The 26,431-nt window shown below is 40.6% G+C and overlaps 1 protein-coding gene across 1 annotated transcript in view; it reads right to left on the reverse strand.

Annotated features, from left to right (window-relative positions):
- Positions 1 to 4,909: 4,909 nt before the first annotated feature.
- Positions 4,910 to 26,431, reverse strand: part of LOC137630513 (histone-lysine N-methyltransferase SUV39H2-like) — a 103,504-nt gene continuing 81,982 nt past the window's right edge. Inside the window, exons 9-12 of the mRNA XM_068362021.1 lie at positions 20,506 to 20,740; positions 20,142 to 20,254; positions 16,155 to 16,317; positions 4,910 to 5,668 (exon numbers count right to left, since the gene is read on the reverse strand). Coding sequence (XP_068218122.1) covers positions 5,505 to 5,668; positions 16,155 to 16,317; positions 20,142 to 20,254; positions 20,506 to 20,740 — 675 coding nt within the window. The 3' untranslated portion in view covers positions 4,910 to 5,504. The remainder of the gene's footprint in view (positions 5,669 to 16,154; positions 16,318 to 20,141; positions 20,255 to 20,505; positions 20,741 to 26,431) is intronic.

The following is a 26,431-nucleotide window of genomic DNA, read 5'->3' on the forward strand; positions in this document are numbered from 1 at the left end:
ACAATCTGGTGCCATTGTTCGCTGATAACTTGCCCATGTATTGGAGTGCGAACCTGCTGGTAAGGCACATGACAGTCCCCTAGATCATGAGCAACTAGAGGTTGTAGACTGCTAGGCAGTTCACTTCTTGCCCCAAATAGCGAATGAAGTAAGCACGCTAAACTGCGACTCGCGAGAGCTAATGAGGTAGTCCTTGCTCACCTGTGCATGAACGAGCCACAATAGGAGGGTTATTTGGAATTCAAAGATGTTTTGCAACGTTTGCCGACCTCCCTGGTCGGTTCTGATAAGCAGAATAAGCCTGGCAGTGCTCCCTGAAGTCCTCAGGAGTCCCATGAGACCCCAGTTGCGTGAGCATACTGGGCTACAGAATGATCTTGAAGATCATCTGCAAAGACTTCAAGGAGACAGGTGATGAGTCACTACCGAGTAGTCTAGCTCTCAGGCGAGGACAACCTCTTGTGGTTGCAGGAGTGCCTGCCGAACCCCGAAGGGCTGGAAAGCTCATAAGGGGGAGAAAAACCGTGGTCTTCCTTGCTCAGCAAGCACACCAACCCAGGAGGGAGAATATGCCGAGGGGACGAGAACCAGCCTGCAAAACCTCAGGTGGGAGAGGAATCATAGAAGATGAAGCTTTGGGGGCCATGAGACTGCACAGGAGTTACTCCCATAAGGGGAAGTGTTGAAGTCAACCCCAGTAGTAGTGGAAACCCTCTCCTTCACAAACTCCTCCTGTAGTCAGTCCTTAAAGGTTGGACCTGAAAGTCCTAAGGATGGTCACAGAAGATGCAATGTCTTGATACATGGTCTACCCTTTGGGGCTTCTCGCTCCGCCTTGTTAAGGGAGGAGGAAGAAGTAGCCTGATCAACAAGTTGACAGAGCATCGAAGGACATTCACTCGTACTCAACCGTTCCCCGGAGAAGACAAGTTGAGCCGAGTCAGACAGGAGGTTGACCCCGAAAGAAAATAATACTTAAGACTTCTTCCTTCTCTTGCTATACCATTCTCTACACTGGGCTAGGGAAAGCCTCTGTGCAGGAGTGTCCTATGCACTTAGGGCAAAGATGGTGAGGGTCAACAAGACATAAGTACCACATAAGCTTGCCTGGGCAAACACACATCCTGCACCTTTGGCCAAATCCAGGTAGATGCATGGAAAGAGACATCTGTCTTTGACCACGGCCAAGATCAAAGTTTAAAAGGTATGAGCAAGGGGTGGGGGGGGGGGCGTTGGTAACAACAGGATGGTTGTTGACACTGCTTTAAAATTTTTATGACAATAGGTCAGCTGGTGCTGATTTCTTCTCCCTATGTAAAGAAAATAGGGTTTTTATTTTTTTGTGGGAACACAAATTACTTTAGAAGTTAGTGATATTACAATGGGATGTAATGATCTGCATAATTGATATGCAGTGTCTGAAAACTGATAATCAAGCACTCATAAAATGGTAGTTTTGCAAAGTTTTCCTCAGTATTATTATGTGCAAACAGGTTTTTTCAGCTAGTGCCTTCCTTGTCAGTTGTTTGGAAACAACTGTTAACGAAGTCTGGTTGAAGTCACCTAGTTTGGTTTTGCAACCTTCTTTCCACCAATGAAGTATTTATTTTTTAAAGTTTAAAGTGGTTGCTTACATGTAAGAAAAAATAAAAATAAAATTTTCCACAACTCTTCTCATTTTGAGCCTGAAGTCAAAAGTGATTATCCCCCTCTCACTAACCAAACTACCTTGTTACCCATTCAACATCCATCGCAGCTAACGGTGAAGTATTTTAAGCATCAAAGCGAATGTACAGGATTTGAGCCATACATCATTTACCAAGTTGGCATTGTTCATGTCCATGTAAAGAAAGATTTTGTCCTTATAATACTTTGAATTTTTTGGTCCCACATGTTAAGTGGTGAAAGACATTTCTTAAGCAATGATTTTTATTCATACTCAGTTACGTATTTTTTCTTTTCTAAATAATTTTCTTCCATTACTTATCTTGGTAATATGCACAAATTAAAAGATTGATGTAAGGTCTTTTGTAACAATACTGTATTGAAAGTGAAATATGAGTATCCAAAAGTTCATTAAGGCAATTGCAGGAATGTATCTGTAAAATAAGAATTGTAAAGGCATCTTTTTTTGGCGGCAGTTTTTCACTGTAACATACCGTTATTAAATTACTTCACAAGTCATGGTGTGTTATTTTTACAAATGAAATTATTTCATTCTGACAGTATGCATTCCTGCTGGTAAAGACTAGATAAGTCTACCTTGTAGATTTCATGACTAATAATGGAGAGAGAATTGTACCACTATATAAGGGTAAGGGAGATGTGCATGAGTGTTGTAATTCAAGGGGTATTAATTTGTTGAGTATGGTGGGAAAAGTGTATGGTAGAGTACTGATTAATAGGATCAAGGATAAAACAGAGAATGCAATCTTAGAAGTACAGGGTGGTTTTAGAAAAGGTAGGGGTTGTATGAATCAGATTTTTACAGTAAGGCATATATGCGAGAAATATTTAGCAAAAGGTAAGGAGGTGTATGTTGCGTTTATGGATCTGGAGAAAGCGTATGATAGAGTTGATAGGGAAGCAATGTGAAATGTGATGAGGTTATATGGAGTTGGTGGAAGGTTGTTGCAACCAGTGAAAAGTTTCTACAAAGCATGTGTTAGGATAGGAAATGAAGTGAGTGACTGGTTTCCGGTGAGAGTGGGGCTGAGACAGGGATGTGTGATGTCGCCATGGTTGTTCAACTTGTATGTTGATGTAGTGGTGAGAGAGGTGAATGCTCGAGTGCTTGGACGGGGATTAAAACTGGTAGATGAGAATGACCATGAATGGGAGGTAAATCAGTTGTTGTTTGCAGATGATACTATACTGGTTGCAGACACAAAAGAGAAGCTTGGCTGATTAGTGACAGAATTTGGAAATGTGTGAGAGAAGGAAGTTGAGAGTTAATGTGGGTAAGAATAAGGTTATGAGATGTACGAGAAGGGAAGGTGGTGCAAGGTTGAATGTCATGTTGAATGGAGAGTTACTTGAGGAGGTGGATCAGTTTAAGTACTTGGGGTCTGTTGTTGCAGCAAATGGTGGAGTGGAAGCAGATGTACGTCAGAGAGTGAATGAAGGTTGCAAAGTGTTGGGGGCAGTTAAGGGAGTAGTAAAAAATAAAGGGTTGGGCATGAATGTAAAGAGAGTTCTATATGAGAAAGTGATTGTACCAACTGTGATGTATGGATCGGAGTTGTGGGGAATGAAAAGTGAAGGAGAGACAGAAATTGAATGTGTTTGAGATGAAGAGTCTAAGGAGTATGGCTTGTGTATCTCGAGTAGATGGGGTTAGGAACGAAGTGGTGAGAGTGAGAACGGGTGTAAGAAATGAGTTGGCAGCTAGAGTGGATATGAATGTGTTGAGGTGGTTTGGCCTTGTTGAGAGAATGGAAAATGGCTGTCTGCTAAAGAAGGTGATGAATGCAAGAGTTGATGGGAGAAGTACAAGAGGAAGGCCAAGGTTTGGGTGGATGGATGGAGTGAAGAAAGCTCTGGGTGATAGGAGGATAGATGTGAGAGAGGCAAGAGAGCATGCTAGTAATAGGAATGAATGGCGAGCGATTGTGACGCAGTTCCGGTAGGCTCTGCTGCTTCCTCCGATGCCTTAGATGACCGCGGAGGTAGCAGCAGTAGGGGATTCAGCATTATGGAGCTTCATCTGTGGTGGGTAATGTGGGAGGGTGGGCTGTGCCACCCTTGCAGTACCAGCTGAACTCGGTTGAGTCCCTTGTTAGGCTGGGAGGAATGTAGAGAGTAGAGGTCCCCTTTTTTGTTTTTGCTCCATTTGTTGATGTCGGCTACCCCCCAAAATTGGGGGAAGTGCCTTGGTATATGTATGTATGTATGTATGTATGTTGCACATGGATCTGGAGAAAGCTTATGATAGAGATGATATGGAAATGATGTGATGAGGTAATATGGAATTCATGGAAGGTTGTTGCAAGCAGTGGAGAGTTATTACACAGGCAGTAAAACATATGTCAAGATGGGAATGAAGTAAGTGAGTGGGACCAAAGTAGTGGCAGTAGGGGAGTCGGCATATGTAGCTTAATTTGTGGTAGATTAGGGGAAGGTGGGGTTTGGTAGCCAAGCAGTAACAATCAAACTTGGCCGAGTACCTTGTATGGCAAGGAGAAACGATGAAGAAAAAAAAAAAAAAAAAACCATGTTTCTTTTTGGATATTGGACACCTCCCAAAGTTGAAGAAAGTGCCATGATAGTTAGATAGTCTTATCAATAAAGATGAGATTTATTCAATCAAGTGCATCATTGTAATCTTGTTTTAATTGTGAACACTGGGCTTTTCTGTGAACTTCGAGTGCTGATTGATTTTTAATTAATTTCTAATAAAAAAAAAATCAGGCTCAGTGCTGATGCAGGTATCTTTCTATTATACACATACAAAGTTTCAGACAGACTGCCAGAGTATTAAGGGAGTAGGCGTTTGAAATTAGTGCCTTGAAAATAATTAATAATTAATGGTGTGACAATTTTCTGTCCAGTGATCAACAAAAATCTCTCCTAGCTAGTCTACATACCAAATTTCACAGTGACCCAACGATTATTACCAGTTGTTTAAATTTTTTTTTTTCACTTTTAATTAATTACTAAGACAGAATCTAGGAAAAAATGCTGAGGATCAATAGATACTGACCCATATAATGTACCTACCAAGTTTCATGATGATTGGTTCAGGAATATTGGAGTAGGCAAAAAATGATAGTGTACAACCAAGTACAAGAACAACAAGAGTAGCAACTTGACATACCTTCAGTCTATAAAAGTACCAAGTATATTTCTGTAATAGAAAAAAAAAGGTAAAAATACAAATTTCTCCCAATAGGTATCTGAAACAGGCTAAGAATTTGTACCAGGCTTTATTGTTTTTATAAAAGGAGTTTAAATAATAATTCTAAGACATAAAATAGAAGTATATTTTTGGCTTCTTAATCGGCCAGTTCTGAGGGAAATAAATCTATTCACTCAATAGTTAAATTGGCAAAGCTAATACTTATAGGTGTCCCCACTAAGCAATTGCAAAATTCATTTTTGTACCACCTCTTCGAATACTAACATACTGTTGTATTCAATTATTTATTAAAATCAAAAGAAATCACCATTAAGGGAACTTCTTCATCCATAATACTCTGTATAAATAAACAATACTTATTTCAAATTAAGTGTTGTCTAACCCCCCTAAATAAAACAGAAAATTTCTTTTAGAATATACAACATAATACTCTGTATAAATAAACAATACTTATTTCAAATTGAGTGTTATCTAACGGCCCCCCTTAATAAGAGAAAAAAAATTCTTTTAGAATATACAACATAATACTCTATATAAATAAAACTTATTTCAAATTGAATGTTATCTCCCACCCTAAGAACATTTCTTTTAGAATATACAAACAAAATTAAACAAATAAATGAAATTCTCTCTACTACTACCACAATTAAAAGAAATACTTTCGACAATTTGCTGCACCACAGCGACATTCTGTTTTGCCGTATTTTAATCCACGATTTCCTTTTGGTGTTTTCAAAATAATATTGGCGTTAGGCCCTAATGGGAGTCCCTTTTCCGCCCCTTTAACAGGAGTATCGTCCTCACTGAAATCTGAAAGAAATGAGGTAATTAAACACATATACTTCAACATTTTATGCATAGGTTACCTTCCATTAATTTAGATTCTACCTTACATTAATAATCTCAATATATGTTGTACAATAAGAACCAAAACTGATGCTACAAATTACAAAATTTAATGTACTTACTTGTGGGGTTGCCAGTTACTATATTTTATTCTAATTATTGTTATCCTTTTTATCTGATAACTATCAGCGATTGACTGTAGAATCAAAGAAGGTATTTCCCCTAGCGAATGATTAATGTCGATTCATTAACTCTTTGAAGAAAAAAAGAACAAAATTCCCCACAAAATCATCTGGGCCTCTACGTGTGTTAATGAGTTCAACCCTGAATGGCAGTAAGGACAGAAAGCATAAGCATTGGCCTAATGATTTTGTAAATTACCTTTCTAGTTTTATAGCGTTATATCAATACTTATGATTTCCATTGATAAAATGCAAAGGAAGTTTATTATCTGAATCCTCATCTCCTACACCTATTCCACTGTTTACTACATCCGCCGGAAGTCTATTCCAAGTATTTACTATTTTGTATGTAAAGAAATTGTCACATTGAGTGGTGTATCTTTTCAATTCCAGTTTGTATCCACTACCTTTGGACTCATTTGTGCTAGGCGTGAATATTGTTGTAATCTACATTTGAGAGAGAGGGGAAAGACAGATAAATCAGCTGATGTAATCTTTTAACTGCTGTTTTTGTTTAAGTTTCTTGTACCACCTGAAGCAAGGAATTTGCTCATCACACCTAACAATATCGTCATGTTAATTTCATTCGTAAACTAAGATTTTATTTGTTACAGAGGAGAGAGATGTATGAATAGAGAGAGGTAGGTATGAAAATAAAGAGATATGGTATGATGAGAGAGGCTTTCATATACTGTGTACTGCACAAAAATACATCTTTGTAAAGAAAAACATTACTGTTTAAAATATTGCAGACTCGTTACCGAAAGTCAGACTATTCATTGCTGATAAACGAACCTAGTCTATGAGTGAAAACCTTGATAACCCACAGGTAAAATAAAAAACAAAGCTTTAATATACCCTCTACTATCAATCTATATAAAAAAAGCTTCAAGATACTCTTTACTTTTTAACAAAAAGCTGTACAGGTACTGTATTTTTGTATTATACCGTGACTGAAAATTAAGGCTACTAATCAAAACAAGAAAGAATAATTTGATTAACAGCGGCTTTTTCAGTACCCATCTAGTCGTCGTACGAGGAGTCCCTGCATTTCCTTATTCAAAAAATTACGTTAGACCAGTGCTTATGCTGTCCTGTCTGTCCTCCTTCCTGCTGCCATTCAATGTTGAACTGTCGTTAAGATGTAAAGCCGCAAGCATTTCTCAGGGAAGTTCTTTTCTTTTCTCACAATAAACAATTATTGAATTAACACTAACCATTCGTTGAGGAAATTCTGTCTCACTTATCAGATGAAGAGGATGACAATAATTGGAATAAAATGTACTAACTGGCAACCCCACAACAGTTTCTAAGAGGTTGCATAAAAACTGTTCCAAAGTGTCGGGAATTACTGTGTTTGTCCGGTGGTTCAAACTATGGCTGTTGCTGGGGGGAATGAGGTCAAGCCCCTCCCCTAATAAGCACTGGCTTGCGATGGAGGTGTTAGCGCAACACACACACCCGTAGGACACTGTTGGTGATTCATAGATTGGGTAGATAATGTTCAGTTTGTGCCGTGGGTCAAAGCTAAAGCTGATGTAGTCAGAACTGTTGGGTCTCAGAAGCAAAAATCAGAACTACCAACCACACCGAACTTCTCTTTTGAATGTAGGTGTATTCATGGTTTTAAGCATCTCTGCCAATATAATTAGTAACACAATATGATATTAAAACATTTGTTTCCACATTGCTCAAAATATATATAGATAATGTTGTTAATCCTGTGTTGAATGTAAATTTCCAATGTTTTTTGCCCCATTGTTTGAAGTAATTACTAAACTTTGAAATAATCATTACTGTAACTTTTTCTCATCATTCCTACATCATAAATTTGATATTTGAACATCATATGTTAGCTTTATTTTGCTTGATAGAGCCTTCAATATAGGAAAAAAAATAAGTTTTTGAGATACGCGTAAGTGAATTTCAAAAGAAATCCCCTGAAATTTGTAGCATCAGTTTTGACACCGACTATACACTGTAGTAGGATAAATGAAAAATTTCAACTTCCATATGGTTCATATTGTTATGTCGTATCTGGTACATCACAGTTTATTTTATCTAGCACGTTTTGATGTTCAGCAAATGTCATCATAGTGAAGGGGTAAAGTATTATGTAAATAAAATATATTAATCTTGCCCAATCTGAGATGATGCCATTTCTCCTGTGGGGAGCGAGAACATGAAGACAGCGGGCATAAGCCTCTGAAGGCGAAGAGAGCTGGGGAAGTCAATTCCAAGTTGGAAGAGCTAAGATCTTTTTCCGCATGTGCCAGCAATGGACACTTTGCCATGGATGAAGTTACTGTTTCCAAGAGACTCTTTGGAAGGTATTCCCTCTAGTCCTAAAGAGAGCCATAATGTCATTGGAGTCGTCACTCGCAATATCGCTTGAAAGTTTTATCAGGTTTGCCAAGAGCAGAAAATGTCGGCTCCTTTAGAAGTGGATATCGTTCTCTTACTCCAAGCTTGTCTCAGGGTAAGATTATCGTGGTCTTCCTCCTCAGTAAGCCCCATGGGAAGAGTGACTGAGAAGGATCAGAAGCCAAAGTTCCAAGAGGGGAGAAAAAATAACCACTTGATTTCTTAGCCTTAGTGGTGGAACCTGAAGAGGAAGAATCTTGGTTGATTTTCTTTTTCTTCTTACTTACGAAGGTCTGCCTCTGGGAAGGCATCCACCCACTACACTCTTTTCAAGGGGGAAGACTGCATACAGTCATGGCCCCTGCAAGCAGTACATATGGAATGGGCATCCATATTCAGCTTGCTCATGATGAAAGTCCTGCATCGTCATCTGTGATTTCTCCATGAAGAGAGAGACAATTTTAAAAGGAAGAAAAAGAATTAATAAGCTAAGTTTGTTTACCAAGAGTAGGTCTGTACTACTCAGCAGCTGAAATCAGAAGTGGTTTCTTGTGAGCTGCCTGGGAAGCAGGGTATCCCCCTACTCGCTGCCAGTAACTACCAGTGCCTTATTATAAATTATCAACAGCTGAGTTTCCAGAAGTGCTGAAATCATACTCATATTAAAGAATGAAGTTTTGTATCCATAAAGGGACAAACTCATGTTACATACAGTATTACAATCTCACATGCTTAAAAGCAAAGCACAGATCCTATATTATGCAATCCTTTCTCTTATTTTTATGTCTTTATAAATACATTTTATGAATAAAAGAAATTACTCAGTATACATTATTATATTAAGCATAAATTAGATTTAAAACAAATAGGTGACACTATCTTGTTCTCAACATGGCATAAATGAAGTCTTGCAAGGAATATAGTTATGCATAGGACACCTAAATGGTCATGTAGGGAGAAATAGCCAGGGCCTGGAAAGAACACATGGAGGATGGGGTTTGGGAGATTGGAATCAAGATGGTGAAAGGGATATGGACTTGCTATAGACTCTGATATAGCAGTAATCAACACTTTCTTCAAAAAACAACCAAAGTATCTCACAACGTATAAAAGTGGTGGGCAAGAATCCCAAAATGATTTTGTATTAGGCAAAAGGGTGCATTTAAAAAAGATAAGAAACTGTTAAATATTACCGGGAGAAGCTGTGCTCCCTGCATAGACTCTTGACAGTAGACTGGGATAGAAAAAGGACAATAAGAGGTAGACAAGAAATGATTCCAAAGATAAAATGGTGAAAGCTTAAAGCTGAAAGAACAAGAATTCATAAAGGATTTTAGTCGAGCTTGGCACCTGGGATTATAAGGAAGTGGGTGAGTGGTGGGAACAGAAGAGCAGTATTCTGATGAGTTGGGAAAGAAGTTTTAGGAATGTCAACAGGAAAAGGGTCTAGAGACAAAGAAACTTGGTGGTGGAATAATTATGTACAAGAGAAAATCAAGATGAAGAGAAATGCAAAGAAAAGGTATGATGAAACAGGCACTGAAGAAGATAAGGAGAGAAGTAGATTAGCAAAGAAAGAAGCAAAAGTGGCGGTGGCATAGAAAAAACAACAAGCACTGTGTAGCTCAAGTAATATGAAGGGAAGGTAGAAGCAGTATTTTGAAAGATTGCTAAATGAAGAAAATCCAAGATCTATAATTGCAGTTGGAAATCCAAATTTAAGAATGGTAAAAGATATAGATATAGAAGAAATTAAGGTTGCCCTTAGCAAGAAGAAAAATGGAAAAGCTATGGGACCTGATGAGATCCCAGTGGAAGTCTGGAAATGCCTGGGGGAATTTGGAGTGGATATGCTGTGGAATCTGTTGAAAAAGATACACCGGGAAAAGATGCCCAGAATGTGGAGGAATAGCTTTTTAAAATGACAAATTTCGTAGGTAATTTGTATTTTTCCTAATTATACAAACTTTAGCTATTTATTATGGGTAATTACTTTCGCCGTAGCTGAAATAACGAGCCATTAGAATTTTAACGAGTTTACTACCCCACCACTAGTTTCTTTGAGCCGTTCGAAAACAGCATCAAATCTGGGGGGGGGAGGATGAGAATATCCACTCCCCTTCGTAAATTCTAGTCTGTCACCCACCACTGAAGATCCGTCTGTTCCGCAGGACCCATAGGGATCATGACGTCCGGGGAATCGTGTCCTTGATTCCACCGGGACTTGAGTCACCACTGCAGAGATCTCATTCTGAGGCGACCTTTGGGAACTAGACGGGCCAGGGATGAGAGGTGACCGAGGAGACATAACCACGATTGGGCTGGGAGTTCTTCTCTTCTGAGGAAAGGACTCGCGACCCTCCTCAGCCTTGCTATCCTGTCGTCTGATGGGAAGGCTTTGTGGAGATTGGTGTCTATGATCATGCCTAGATATACCAGTCTTTGAGTAAGAAGCAGAGAAGACTTTCCGAGATTTACCATGATCCCCAGATCCTGGCAAAGTCCCAGAAGTTTGTCTCGGTGTCGAAGAAGGGCTGACTCCGAGTCTGCTAGGATCAGCCAGTCTTCCAGATAACGGAGGGGACGGATGCCGATCCTGTGTGCCCACGACTATATCAGGGTGAACACTCTGGTGAAAACCTGTGGTGCTGTGGAGAGACCAAAACACAGCACCTTGAACTGGTAGATCTTGTTGTCAAGGCTGAATCTTAAGTACTTCCTTGAAGACAGATGAACTAGGATCTGGAAGTACGCGTCCTTCAGATCCAGTGTACACGAAGTCTTGCGGTCTCACTGCAAGTCTGATCGTATTTACAGTCTCCATGCTGAACGGGGTTTGGTTGACAAACCTGTTCAGAGCTGAGAGGTCGATGACTGGTCTCCAGCTTCCAGACGCCTTCTTTACAAGAAAGAGTCGACTGAAGAAGCCTGGGGACCCGTCGACGACCTCTTGGAGAGCGCCCTTCTTCAACATGGCCTCGACTTCTACCCGAAGGGCTTGCCCTCCTTGCCGAACCCATAGCAAGGGAGCTCAACGACACTGGATTCGCTGTCAGGGGAGGTAGAGATGTTATGAACGGGACGCGATATCCTTGACTGATTAAGGAAATCGTCCAGGAATCGACCCTGAGTTGCTGCCACCTGCTTGCGCAACTTTGTATGCATCCCCCCATTGGTGGACATACAGGGGGACTGCCAATCCTAGCGTTTGCAGCCTCGGCCACTCCCTCTAGGATTTTTCCCTCCCCTGGAGGACTTTTTGCCTTTCTTGTCCTTGGCAGGAAAGGGCTTTGACACCGTTGTCTTCGCTGCCGCTGCCGGTTTCGTGGTCTTGGTAGGGCTGGGTTGCTGGAGGTTTATAGGGCTTTGATGTTAAAGCCATATGTAGGAGAGAGTCCTGGTTGGACTTCCTCCATCTCTCAGCTGCCTGCTCCACGTCCTTAGGCTCAAACAGATTCCTCTCCAAGATGGAAGAATGTCTGAGCCTGCTGATCTCGGTGCTGGAGACTTTCTGGTGGAATCTCTCAGACACCGCATCTCGACGCTTCAAGATGGTATTAGCCCACAAGTTCGAGATCTGGTGGGCTAGAAACTTGATGGTACGAGTGCCTGAAAGTAGAAAGGTCTCCATGGCCCTCCTGGTACTCTCCTTGGAGAAGTCCTCAGATCGTAACAGGATGCCCAGAGACCCTAGCCAGATGTCCAGCCACGAAGTTGCCTGCATGGCACACTTCGCCACCTTCTCCTGGCTGAGGATCTCCGTAGTTGAGAAAGACACTTGCCGGGTGGAAAGTCTGTCTGGAGGGACTCCCCTGGTAAGCTCTTCCAAAGAGTGGTGTAAAGGAAGAGCTAAACAAGTCTCCTCCATGATATCAAGTACCTCCTCTGATGGACACGAGGAGGCGGGAGGAGTTTGTTACCGGCGCTGGACCGGCTGGAGGAGGCAAGCTCGGAGAGCTGGCCCTCGACCTTATCCCTGGCACTCTTAACCCCCTGTGACCAAGGCAAAGCCGCACTGGCCCTAGAAGGTTTTTGAGTACCAAAGACTCGGTCCAAGACAGTGTCCTTGCCCTCACAAGGAGGAATTCTTCAGGTCCGCGAACCCATTGAGATTCCTCATAAGGGTCAGAACCTGCCAGAACGCATGCTCTGACTCCTGATGCGATGACGATGACCTGGCCACGCGTCGTCCTGCAGCCTTGCACGTGGGATCGCGCTGGCATTTTACCTGAATTGCGCACGTAGGCGATGGCGAAGGCGCGCGTGGGCGATCGATGGTGCGCAGTGCTGGTGCTTGTGCTGGTGCTTAGGAGATTGTGGGCGTGAATGGCGCGCATCAGGATGAGAGCGTGCTGGGGAGCAGGTGAGCACTGGCGCGCTATAACAGAATCAGCAGCTGGAGAGCGCTTGCGCGCAGATGAACAATGGCGCGTAAGGGACTTAGTCACATTGGGAGAAAATCCCTTGTGCCCCAAAGGGACCAATGCCCGTTTAAAAACAGGGTGCGTAGGTGCCCACAGCGCATCAGCGGCCAGGAACGGCGACGGCAGGTCACCAAGGCTGGCGGGTGGAAGGTCGGCGTGTCCTTTGCAAGGACGACCTTCCACCGAAGGAGATCGCGAACGATCTGCGGAGAGGTCCAGGGATGTAGCTGGCAGGGTCGGTGAACGACGGAGAGGTTCCTCAGCGGCGGACTGCGGGGATGACGAGCCGAAGAGGCTCCTCCTAACACCCTTGTGAGGTGAAGGAACTCCTTTACGGCGAAGAAGAAAGCGGGCATTACGCCTTATATGCCCTCTGGGGACCATGGGGTCAGCAGGCTGACCAGCAGTCCTCCGAAGAGGAGTCCCTGTTAGTGAACTCCCCCGAGGGGGAGAATCATCGGCAGGAGAGACCGTTGGACTTAGTTCCTCCCTCGAAGGATGTTCAGAGGGGTAACTAAGCCTTCAGCTACATCAGCAACATCAGGAGCAGTGGTTTGATACAACTCATCAGAAGCCTCTGCCACAATAAGGTCAACGAGACAAAGGATCAACCTCTGCTAAAGTCGGCGATTATTTGACAGCTGCTCCCAATTTGATCATGTCAAACAAGGCTTCCTTGGAGGGCGAACCCTCAAGCCCCAAGGAAGCCCAAAGCTGCAACAAATCATGATTAGTTACATTGACATTAGAAAATAAATCCCCCCCCGGGGGAGGAAGAGGAGCTGCCTCGCTATGGGAGGCACCTCCCTCTCCCAAACCCCAAGATCGGTCAACTCAACAGAACTGCGGCCTACGCTACCACTCGACAGTTTCTCGGAAGGAACTGATCGAGTGGGAGCTTCGGAGGAGGTTTGGGGTACGGAAGAAGAGCCCTTGGGATTTTCTACTTTCAAAGAAATCTTCGAAGGAGAAATATCCCGCTTGGACTTCTTCCGGCGCCAGGAAAACCTTTCCCACTGGGAGGTAGACCACTCCTTACACTCACTACATACATTACTCTTATCACCCCGTTGGCCCCTACAGTAAGGACACAAGGTGTGTTGGTCTGTTTCGACCGCCGACATATAAGTTCCACAAGGGTGGTCAGGTAAACCAGGACACTTACGCATCGCAGAGGCCAACTTCACAAATGCTCTGTCAAAGAATAAGCAAACAAAAGATTAGTAATGGCTGTCAGAAAGGCGAGGGTGACTTCTCCCTACTCCCCCGCTAACTAGCGGTGGGGTAGTAAACCCTCGTTAAAATTCTAATGGCTCGTCATTTCAGCTACGTGGAAAGTACCAATATTAAATAGCGTGGTTTGTATTTCAGTTACGGAACAAACGCATATTCAAAGAAAAGTGATGTAAAAAATTGTAATAATTATAAAAATTATTAGGCAATCAAACTCCTTCCACATACTATAAAGCTTGGGGAAAGGATTATAGAGCGTAGGATAAGGGAAGACACCAAAATTGGTGAAGAGCAGTTTGGATAAACTGTATGCACTACGGCAGTTGATGGAAAACTAAAGAGAAGGCCAAAAGGAATTACATAAAGTATTTATTGACTTTGAGAAGGCTTATGAAGTTCCATGGCAGGAGATATGGAGATGTCTGAGAGGGGAAAACCAGAGAAATATGTTAAAGACTGATCAGAGACATGTATGAAGGAGCAGGTACACATAAGAACGATTGTTGGTTTGACCGAGATGTTTGAAGTAGGGGCTGGGTTACACCAGGGGTCAAAATTAAGCCCCTACTTGTTTAATTAGTAATGGATGTAATTACTGAAAGAGTGAGGGAACAGTCACCATTGTTCTCTAGTCTTGGGTAGTGCCATAGCCTCTGTACCATGGTCTTTCACTGTCTTAGGTTAGAGTTCTCTTGCTTGAGGGTACTCTCGGGCACACTGTTCTATCTAGTTTCTCTTCTTGTTTTGTTAATTTTTTTTTAGTTTATGTAGGAAATATTTATTTTGGTGATGTTACTACAGTATTCTTTAAATATTCTATTTTTCCCTATTTCCTTTCCTCACTGGGCTATTTTCCCTGGTGGGGTTAGTTTATGTAGGAAATATTTATTTTGATGTTACTACAGTATTCTTTAAATATTCTATTTTTCCCTATTTCCTTTCCTCACTGGGCTATTTTCCCTGGTGGGGCCCCTTGGCTTATAGCATCCTGCTTTTCCAACTAGGGTTGTAGCTTAGCATTTAATAATAATAATATAGTTCTGTGTGATGAAACTAGAGAAGAATTGGAGGGGAAGCTGGAGAGAGGAATTGGAGAGCAGAGGGCTAAAGGTAAGTAGACCAAAAACAGAGTATATGCGTTGAAACCCGCAGAAACAACTGAATGACATGTATTTGCTAGGGGAAATAGTAAAGAGGGCAGAAAACTTCAAGTAACTACGGTCATATGTGGAGGAAAGAGCAGAGCTCCAAATGGAAGTGAACAGTATAAATCAAGCTGGATGGTGTAACTGGAAAAGAATGTCGGGAGTGTTGTGTGATCAAAGGATTAACTTAAAAGGGAAAGGTACATAAAACTGTGGTAAGACCTACCATGACATATGGTGCAGACCTAGCCCATGTAAAAGATCTTTGAGAAAAAAATGGATGTTGCAGATATGAGAATAAGATGGATGGCTGGATCAAGAGAATGGATAAGGTTAGGAATGACTTGGTAAGGGGAACAACAAACATTACAGAGGTGCCAAAAATCCAAGAAATTACTCCACTGACTTGGGCGCATAATGAGGAGAGACCAGGAGTATGTTGGGAGGAGGTAATTATTAATAAGTTGGGAAGGCAGGATGTTATAAGCCCAAGAGCTCCAACAGGGAAAGTAGCTCACTGAAGAAAAGAAAATAAGGAAATATACTACAATGAAAGTTTAAGAATAACAATAACATTAAAATGGGTCTATCATATATGAACTATAAGAAAAAATGAAAGGGGAAGATAAAGAAGATACAACAATGTGCTTGAGTATACCTTTAAGGAAGAGAACTCTACCCCAAGACAGTGGAAGACCATGGTACAGAGGCTATGGCACTACCTACAACTATAGAACAACTATAGAACAATAGTTTGATTTTGGAGTGTCCTTCAAAGAGATGGATGTTCCAGGTAGGAGGAGGAAGGGCAAACCAAAGAGAAGGTGGATGGAGTGTGTAATAGCAGAAAGGAGAAAGATCTCACAGTGGAGGACATTGGAGACAGAAGAAATTGGAAACTGCTTTCAAGAAATAGCGACCCTGCATAGCGGAAAAAGCTTCAGTCGAAGATATTTCATAGGCATCTTAAATTCAGATCACTTATATGTAACACTACTTTAAACTTGGCATAAGGACTACACTAAAAAAAGTACATATGATAAAAGACTAAATCTACAAGTATCCCAGCAATGAAAAAGCACACAGTAACTCTGTATTTCACCTGGCGATTCAGCAGTCATTTGATCTGAACCAATTCCGGAATTGTAGTCAAATGTAATTTCTTCTCCTTTCTTGATATCTTTACAGGCAAATAAGGCCAGTCTTGGTAGATCAGGATCTAAACAGTTCACCCATACGTTGAAAACAACCAAGTTAGGATCACACTGAAAAAAGACAATAGAATAAAATTAGACTAGCAAGATCAGGGCTACTTTTACATAACATCTTGGAGTATTATGTCTTGTTCAAATTTTGATCTACAAAATTAGTAGACACAACTAAATTTACAATAATTATTAATTACAGTCAGGAACTTTCTACAAGAACATTAATTTAACAGGAGAGTGCCAACTTACAGTGTCGTCCTCTTAGATGCACAAAAAATTAAAAAAAATCCTTATCAAAAATATTGTAATGCTCAATTTTTTTGCAAAATTAACATAACCCTGCTAATAACTTTACCAATAACCTTAAAATACCAAGTGAAAGTTAAACAATGCTTCAATGATGATTGTAGATGAGCTTACTTGGAAAAACAAGAAGCCTACCATCTTTGGAATGGTAACAGATCAGATTTGACTTTGAATAACTATGCTCAGCTGAGAGCTGTTGATAAGAGTTTATACTTCAACTGCAATGGAATACAATTTGACAATAAAAGAAACAAACCCTTTTTGGTACAACTCAGGAACATAAATATTAGGCTACCCTTACATCTGCACTCATTAGTTTAGACTTAACAATTCCTCCTTTACTAAAACCAGATAACTGTCTCTCACTGTCCCTAGGAAGAGGCAACCCATTTGGCCATGTGACAGTAGGCAGAATAATGAGAAACTTTATCTTGCTTTCCCGAGGCTAAAATAAATTCTTCAGCTCTTTGGGTCTGTGAAATAAAAACACGCTTGATGGACCTTGATGCACATGGAGGTCTAGAGCTGAATGGTATTTTTCTTTTGTTTTTAACTAACACGGCTGATTTCTTAGCTCACAAGTAGTCTTTTTTTTTTCCAAGTAAGCAAGAAGACTTCATTTTTGAGGTAGCTCTAGCCCTGTTAATTAATCCCCAATTTCTGTATCTCTTATATCATCTAAAGTTTTTGAACATATGTCAAAATATTTAAATAGGTATGCTGAAGGTAATCGCCAGTTCCCTTATTTGCAATTTGACTTTTACAAAGGCCTTGGAACATATGATGCTCTTGTACAATTTCCAGATGCTCTTTGTACAATTTCCAGTGCTGTACAGAAATCCCTTGATTATGATCAGGAAGTTCATATGACTGGCCTTGACCGTGTTAATCAAGAAGCTCTGGTTTTCAAACTCAAAATATTGTGAGTATGTGGGTCTTTTCCTAGCATCATTATTGAATTTTTGAGCAACAGATTGCAGAGTAGTTGTAGATGGGTACCATAGCGAGTACAGATATGTAATATCTGGTGTTCAAGGTAATATTCTGGGCCCCTACTTTTCATACTATATACAGTATACACAATATGCAAGTTAGCCTAGAAAACAAGCTTGTTGCAAATGTAGATGATGCTCTTTGCATCAATTCCTTATCCTGGATGTAAATATGGGGTTGATGAATCCCTAAATAAAGATTTAGCTAAAATTAGTGCATGGTGTAAATTATAGGGCGTGAAGTTGAACCCTAACAAAACTCAAGTATGATTGTAGTAGGTCAAGGATAGTGGCTCCTCAACATCCAAATCTAAGTACAGTATTTAGAATGTTTCTTTAACTACATGGACCAGCCTCCTTTAAAATTTCTGGTGTAATTCGATTCTAAATTTACTTTAAAAAAACATTGTCTGTTTCTTCTTCGATTGCACATTAAATTTGACTTATTGAGAAAGTCTTACGATTCTTGGTGATCAATCTCTCCTAAAGATATGTTTTAACTTTTTCATTATACCTTGCTTCAAGTATTGATCTTCGGTCTGGTCTTCATCTGACTCATCTTAATTTGTTAGATAAAAACTTGTGGTCTATTAAATTTCTTACTCCTGATCTAGATATTAAACTCTGGCACAGTTGTTCAGTTAGTTCTTTATGCATGTTGCATGACTTTTCAGAATTTTGACCATCCTTTGCATTCAGATCTTCCCAGCCTATACCATCCTGTGCATAGTATCAAGTATGTAGATAATTCTAACAGTTGCCATCTCTATCATAACACTAATTACATAGCATTCTAGAAGTTTTATTCCAGCTGTATCCAGTTTGTGGATGATCTTACAAATCAGGTAATTGACTCAGTAGAACTTCAGATATTCAAACTTGCAATGAATTTTTTTATGTTAAATAAATTGACATAAGTCTCTCTTCATAGTTTATACATGACAGATTTATTTTAACTTTGTTACTGATCTTAAGATACTTTATATTTTTTAAAGGTTGTAGGTTGGCCAGGGCACCAGCCACCTACTGAGATACTACCACTAGAGTATTATTGGATCCTTTTACTAGCCAGATAGTTCTACACTGGATGCCTCTCTGTGGTTACGGCTCATTTTTTCTTTGCCTACACATATACCGAATAGTCTGGCCTATTTTTTTCACATTCTCCTGTCCTCATACACCCGACAACACTTGAGATTACCATACAACTTTTCTTTGTCCAAGGGGTTAATCACTGCAAAGTAATTGCTCAGTGGCTGCTTTCCTCTTGGTAAAGGTAGAAGAGACTCTTTAGCAATGATAAGCAACTCTTCTAAGAAAAGGACACTCCAAAATTAAACCATTGTTCTCTAGTCCTTGGTAGTGCCATAGCCTCTATACTGTACTATGGTCTTTCACGGTCTTGGGTTAGTTCTCTAACTTGAGGGTACACTTGGGCACGCTATTTTGTCTGGATTCTTTTCCTCCTGTTTATATATTTTATATATGATAGATCTAATTTAATGTTAATGCTGTTCTTAAAATATTTTATTTTGATTGTTATTACTCTTCTTATATTTCCTTCTTTCCTTTCCTCACTAGGATATTTTTCCTTGTTGGAGCCCTTAGGGTTATAGCATCATGCTTTTCCAACTAGGGTTGTATCTTAGCTAGTAATAATAATTCATTACTTCTTATTGTTTATTTCCTTTCCTCACTGGACTACAGTATTTTCCTTGTTGGAGACTTTGGGCTTGTAGCATCCTGCTTTTCCAACTAGGGTTGTAGCTTACCTAGTAGTAGTAGTAGTAGTAGTAATAATAATAATAATAATAATAATTAGTTTTTTGTTAGCTCAAAGAATGAGTGAGTGCACCATATCAGCTCAATAGATTTTTCAAAACTTGGCAATTTTTCCTATATGAGCCCTTGGGCCAGTAACATTCTGTTTTGTTGCTAGGGTTGCAGCTTGGCTTATAGTACTTCAGAACTAATAATAAGTGTTGAGAAGTTTTCTGTAGCAATATACATATTAAGCGATGAAAAAGTACCACAAATTAACGAGTGCAGTACCTTCAATCTTGCCTTTGGGACTCTTCTGACACTGGTATCCATTTACAGATGGTTCCACTGGTAGACAAGCTAGGATTTAACTAGACCTTGATAAGCTCATGTGACCAAGGCCCTTTTGGAGAAACCTGGGACTCTGTGGTCTTATTAACAATAGGCATAATGAATAAAATGGGCATAAAACACCTAAACCTATAAAGATAACTGTCTAGAGAAAACAAAAATAATACACAGCAAAATATATAATAAATAATGAGCAGGAAAATAAACAAAGACAAAACTTCCAAGCATCCAACTCCATAAATTTATATTTACTTATTAGATCCAAGATTTAGATATTTCCTATTTAGAAATAAATATTTACAAATGTATTATTGAGAAAAAATTAACTAATAAAATATGCTGCAATTCTCTACTGGCCAGTGCTAAGGGAGTATGACTCTGTTAACGATCTGGTTAAATCACTTCGCCAATAATGCAAAATTATGAAAGTATTCAATCCATAAACTGACTTAATTTAAAGTGCAAACTTACTGAGTGATTGATGAAATGGGAAACATTCCCGTACTTAGTAGCATCCACGGTATAAAGATTTTGGTCTCCTTTGTCAAAATCTAAATCAAAAAGATATGTACAGCCTGTTTTGTCTGAAATAATTCAAAGAAAATTAGAACAATTTCTTACAATGCTTATTCCTTATTCATAGGAATCGTAAATACAAAGGCATTGTAATAAAGTACAGTACAGTATATGCAAGATCAATCAATAAAAAAAATACTAGTTAGTGTGTGATCAACTGTAAAGTAATTAGCTAACCATGCAATCAAGACAAAATTATAATCTCTAACAAAAATGTCTAATAAAAGATAAAACTTTAAGCCATCATTAACTGACTTACCATACACCTGTCCCCTGTGTTCTGCCTCTTCAGAAGTAATTACTTCCCCAACATACTCCACCACAAATGAATCTTTTTTGATGGGCTCGAGTGTTTTGACACCCCAGCCTCTCCCGTTATCCGTACGAAATATACTTAGACTGAAAATTCTTCCTTTTTGTACAACCCTGTTTGGGCAAGTGGGTGGACATGGGCATCTTTTATTGCATTCATACACAGGTGTACCTAAGGAAACCTGAAAGTTGCACTACCGTTAATTAAGAAGTACAATCATTACAGCAATCCAAGTCAAGTTACAAATCTAAACTCTAACTACATCTGAAAATCACAGATCATCCCAATAACTTTCTGGAGTACAAAAATCATATTTTAATAAAGAAATGTATGATTTCAATAATTACCTTATACTTATAATCTTAAAATCAAGTTACTGCCTTCCCAACTTCTAATAAAAAAAAAAATCCAATAAATGGCACCAATTGCTATACCTACTTTCCTCAAAGAATCTTTTTCCTCTTCTCTGTACCATTCTTCTGTTCTCTGTGCATGTCTTACTTTCCAGTCCTTCAATGCCTTTGATTTTCTTTTAACTGACTCTTGCACCTCTCTGTCATATCACCACTTTCCTCTCCAACACACAACATGCACTGGTTCTCCCTGCAAATTCCTGTTTCCCCTACACCTATTTCTTTCACACCCACCTAGATATTTTCCACTCTGTTATCCTGGCCAATCTCTATGTTTAACCGTTTTAGTTGTTTCTTACAATCTTCCTAAATTGTTCACCCTTTTCTCCTTTAAGGTCCCAAACCTTCATTCTAGATCTCTTTCTCTTCTTGGGGTTTCTACCTCTCATCTTAAAATCCATCCCAATTAGTCTTAAGTTGTCTAACATATGCTTCCCCAAAAATCACTTTACAGTTCATCACATTGTTTTTATCAGCTTCTCTAGCCAGGATGTATTTTATTTGGCTTTCCACTCATCCACTTTCATTAGCAATCAGATCCTTGTTAAACTTCTAAAACCAGGTGTTCATACATGGTAATTAAAAACAGACTCCTCATCTTCATTTTTAATTACAAACCCATGGGCTCCATGTACCTCCTCATATCCATCTCTTATTCTCTCCACTCTGCCATCTATCCCAGCTCCCATGATTAGCTTCTCCTCTTCCACTCTTCTAATAGCTACCTCAAACTTGTCTGAATAATTCTTTTTCTTAGTCTTGGCAACTCTTTGAGGGGCATATGCTGAAATTATATTTACTATCTGACCGCCAATTATCATTGGAATCTTTAAAAAAAACTATCATTTATTCTCTTTACTTATACCACTTTTTCCTTCCACTTCTTTCCTCTTGTGACCTGCCTTAATAAGGCTCAAACCCATTTCCCATCTCTCTAGCTCCATTTCCTTTCCATCATGTCTCCCGCAGACACATGAATCTTCCTCCTCTCCATCACATTTACAATCTCCATCAATCTTCCAATTAGTTTACATACACTCCAAGCACCTAATTCAATCTTCCAGTCTGTTAGTAGCTTCTTTAGTTGCAGTCGTGAATCCTCAGGTACCCATCGTCCTTTAATCATTGTTCCAACAAACATATATTTAGCTGTGGGTTAGCAAGGTCAAGGTCCTAACCCGATAGTAAGTCTGACTGCTATACTCTGTTGCAGCCGGCTAATCACTACATAATTTTTAGTGCCCGCCAATGCATAGCTAAATAAATGGCCCTAGGAATCAAAATATTGTAGGAATACTGGGCACCATTCCTGGCTTTGGTTCTGGGCAAAGGGACCCAAAATGGTATTTTCATAATAAAATGAATTTTTGAACATACTTACCCGCTGGTTATATAACAATGGCTTTAGTCCCTGACGTCCGGCAGAAATTCTAAACTTGCGGCAATCGCAGATAGAGTTGCCAGGTATACACTAGCCCCACCACGGGAACTAGGCCGAACTATTCCATCCAGCACCAGATTTTCCATGCCCATAGGTCTCTAGAGGGGAGGAGGGTGGGATTATAAGTTATATAACCAGTGGGTAAGTATGTTCAAAAATTTATTTTATTATGAAAATATCATTTTTAAACATTAAACTTACCAGCTGGTTATATAACAATGGCTGATTGACACCCTTGGTGGAGGGCCAGAGACAGCAACATTGTTGGAATATCACTTAAGTTAAAATAAAACAAGCTTAAGGGTTCGTACCTATTAAGGAAGCTGACTTCAATGGCTCTCTGCCTCATGTCTGCTATCCTATTGAGATCCAGCAGTCCACCTAGGGGGCTGAAGATCTCTAGGAGCTGTCAAACGGTGAAAAACCTACATGCTAACAGGACTTCAACTAATACCCTTGTTCCAGGCGCTCTCAAGGAACAAAATGACCACCTGACTAAATCAAAGATTGCGGAAGACTGTCAAACAATCTCCACATACAACCATAAAATTATATACAAGTTCCAAGAGAAAAGGGTACTAGGGATTAGGGGAGTGTAGTGGTAGATCCTTCACCTACTACTGCATTCACTGCTATGAATGGTCCCAAAGTATAGCAGTCCTCATAAAGAGTCTGGACACGTTTTAAATAATGTGATGTAAATACAGATTTACTCCTCCAAAAGGTTGTATCCATGATGCTTTGCAGAGAACGATTTTGTTTAAAAGCTACAGAAGTTGCTACAGCTCTAACTTCATGAGTCTTAACTTTAAGCACCTGAAGGTCTGCCTCACCACAGTGTGTGAGCTTCTCTAAAGTCTTATGAAATATGATAAGGCATTTTTAGACATAGGTTTTAATGTAGGCTTTTTGACTGCACACCAAAGGGCATCAGAATTGCCTCTTAACTCTTTAGTTCTATCCAAATAGAACTTTAGTGCTCTAACCGGACACAGAACCTTCCCCTATTCTTCACCCACCATATCAGAGAGATTAGCAATCTCGAAAGACTTTGGCCATGGGTGAGAAGGACATTCGTTTTTGGCCAGAAATTCAAGTTGCAAGGAGCATATGGCTTTCCCGTTTCTGAAGGCAATGTTCTTGCTAAAAGCGTGAACTTCTCCGACTCTCTTAGCTGTTGCTAGACTTACTATAAATAGTCTTTAAAGTCAGATCTTTAAAGGAAGCCGAGTGCAAAGGTTCGAATCTGTCACTCATGAGGAATTTTAAAACCACATCTAAATTCCAGGCTGGGGATTCCTGTTGATGCTTCTTAGAGGTTTCAAAAGATCCTGAAGGTCCTTGTTATTAGAGAGATCTAAATCCCTGTACCCGAAGACAGCCGCCAGCATACTCCTGTACCCCTTGATGGTCGAGGAGGAAAAATTGTGCTTTCTTCTAAGCTCTAAAAAGAAATCGGCAATTTGAGTTACAGAGGTACTGGATGAAGAAACGGAGTTAGCTCTACACCATCCTCTAAAATCCTCCCACTTGGACTGATAAACCTTGATGGTAGAAGTCCTCCTTGCTCTAGCAATAGCCTTGACTGCCTCCTTCGGAAATAATCTAGATCTTGCGAGTTTTTCGATAGTCTGAAGGCAGTCAGACGTAGAGCTTGGAGGTTTAGATGGTTTCTTGCCAAGTGAGGTTGTTTGAGAAGATCTATTCTCAATGGCAGGCTTCTTGGAATGTCCACCATCCATTCCAATACCTGTGAACCAACCTCTTGACAGCCAGAAGGGAGCTACTAGTCAACCTGGTCCCCTCGTGAGACACGAACTTCTGTAATACCTTGTACAGCACTTTGAATGGAGGGAATGTGTACACATCCAGGTGAGACCAATCCATCAGGAACGCGTCTATGTGTGCTGCTTCGAAGTCCGGAACTGGAGAGCAAAAAGTCTCTAGCCTTTTCGTTTTTGAGGTTGCGAATAAATCTACGAGAGGGCGACCCCAAATCCGCCAAAGTTTCATGCATACCTCCAGATGCAATGTCCACTCTGTGGGAAGAACCCGATTCCTCATGCTGAGGCCGTCTGCCATCACGTTCTTCTCTCCCTGTATGAATCTTGTCAACAGGGATATCTTCCTTTGCTGTGTCCATAAAAGAAGGGTTCTTGTTATTTCATAAAGTGGCCTCGAGTGCATCCCGCCTTGTTTTGCTATGTATGCCAATGCTGTGGTGGTGTCGGCATTGACTTGTACTACTTTGTTTAGTACTAACTTCTCGAAACCTTTGAGAGCCAACAAGATTGCCAACAGCTCCTTTTGATTGAGGCTTCCTTGTTCCAATGTCCACAGACCTGAGATCTCTGACTTTCCCAGTGTTGCTCCCCACCCCGAGTCCGAGACGTCGGAAAACAACACAAGATCTGGGTTCTTTTGCTCCAACGAGAGACCTTCCTGAAGTATGTTTATGTTGTTCCACCACTGAAGGCACTCTTTTATTGGTTCCGTAAGAGGAATGCTTTCCTGGTCGAGGCTGTCCTCTTTATTCCAATGGTAATTGAGATGGAACTGAAGGGGTCGTAGGTTTAGTTTCCCCAGAGACACAAACTGCTTCAGTGAAGAGAGGGTTCCCAGGAAGCTCATCCACTCTCTTACTGAACAAAACTCCTTTAGACAGGCACAAAGTTTTAGGAGAGCTAGCTGTATCCTTGCAGGTGACGGGAAAACCTGAAAGCCAGACTCTGAATCTCCATCCCTAAGTATAAAATCTTCTGGGATGGAATCAATTGGGACTTCTCTGAATTCACCAGAAGTCCTAGTTCTTATGACATTCACCAGAAGTCCTAGTTCTTATGACAGACTCATTGTCAGACGCAGATCCTCTAGACAGCGACTGAGGGAGGGAGCTCTTAATAGCCAATCGTCCAAGTACAAGGAGGCTTTGATGCCTCTTGAATGAAGCATGCTCGCCACATTCAACATTATCTTTGTGAAGACTAGAGGGGCGGTGCTGAGGCCGAAACACAAGGCCCGAAACTGGAAGACCACCTTCCTGTACACGAACCTCGGGTAACGTTTGCAACTTGGGTGGATCGGGACATGAAAATAAGCGTCCTGGAGGTCTAATGAGACCATCCAGTCGCCCTTCCTTACTGCTGCAAGCACAGTCCTCTGAGATTCCATAGAAAACTTTGTCTTCTGGACATAGCTGTTGAGGGCATTTACATTCAGGACTGGTCTCCATTCTCCCGAGTTCTTGGGAACCAGGAACAATCTGTTGTAAAAACCTGGTGATTTTAAGTCCCGTACCCTCTCTATTGCCTTCTTCTCTAGCAAGAGAGACATTTGAAGCTGCATGGCCTGCTTCTTCAATTCCTCCTTGTATTTGGGAGAGAGATCCACAGGGTCTATAACTAACGGAGGTTTCGAGATAAACAGGATCTTGTAACCCTCCTTTAAAACTAGAACGGACCAAGGGTCCGCTCCTTTTCTTTCCTAGGCTTGCCAAAACTTGTTTAGCCTGGCCCTCACTGCTGTCTGAAGGAGAAGGCAGTCAGACTCTGCTTCGGCCCGACCTAGAACATCTCCTTCTAGACCTTCTACCGTCCGGTCTGAAGCTACCCCTACCGACCGACCTTCCACGAAAAAGCTGTGATGCTTGAGGGAAAGAAGAATCCTCCTTCGGTCTATGGGCGGAGAATAAAGTTGAAAGAACCTTCCTAGCTGTTTTGGAGACTAAGTCGTGAGTAGCTTTTTGTGTTAGGGCAGCAGCAACCTCCTTTACTAGCTCCTGAGGGAATAGAGAAGGAGAAAGAGGTGCATAAAGCAATTGACCTTTGGAAAGGAGAGACTCCCATGGAGAGAAAAGAGCACATAGTTGCCCTCTTAACGACCCCGGCTGTAAACAGGGCTGCTAACTCATTCGAGCCATCTCTTAAAAGCTTTATCCATGCAAGACATTACATGTATAAAGTTAGCAGTTTCAGAATCCTTCATTGCAGAAACTTTCTTCCCTAAGGCGCCCTGAGAC

The sequence above is a fragment of the Palaemon carinicauda genome, chromosome 38, assembly GCF_036898095.1.
Source record: "Palaemon carinicauda isolate YSFRI2023 chromosome 38, ASM3689809v2, whole genome shotgun sequence".
NCBI lineage: Eukaryota > Metazoa > Arthropoda > Malacostraca > Decapoda > Palaemonidae > Palaemon > Palaemon carinicauda.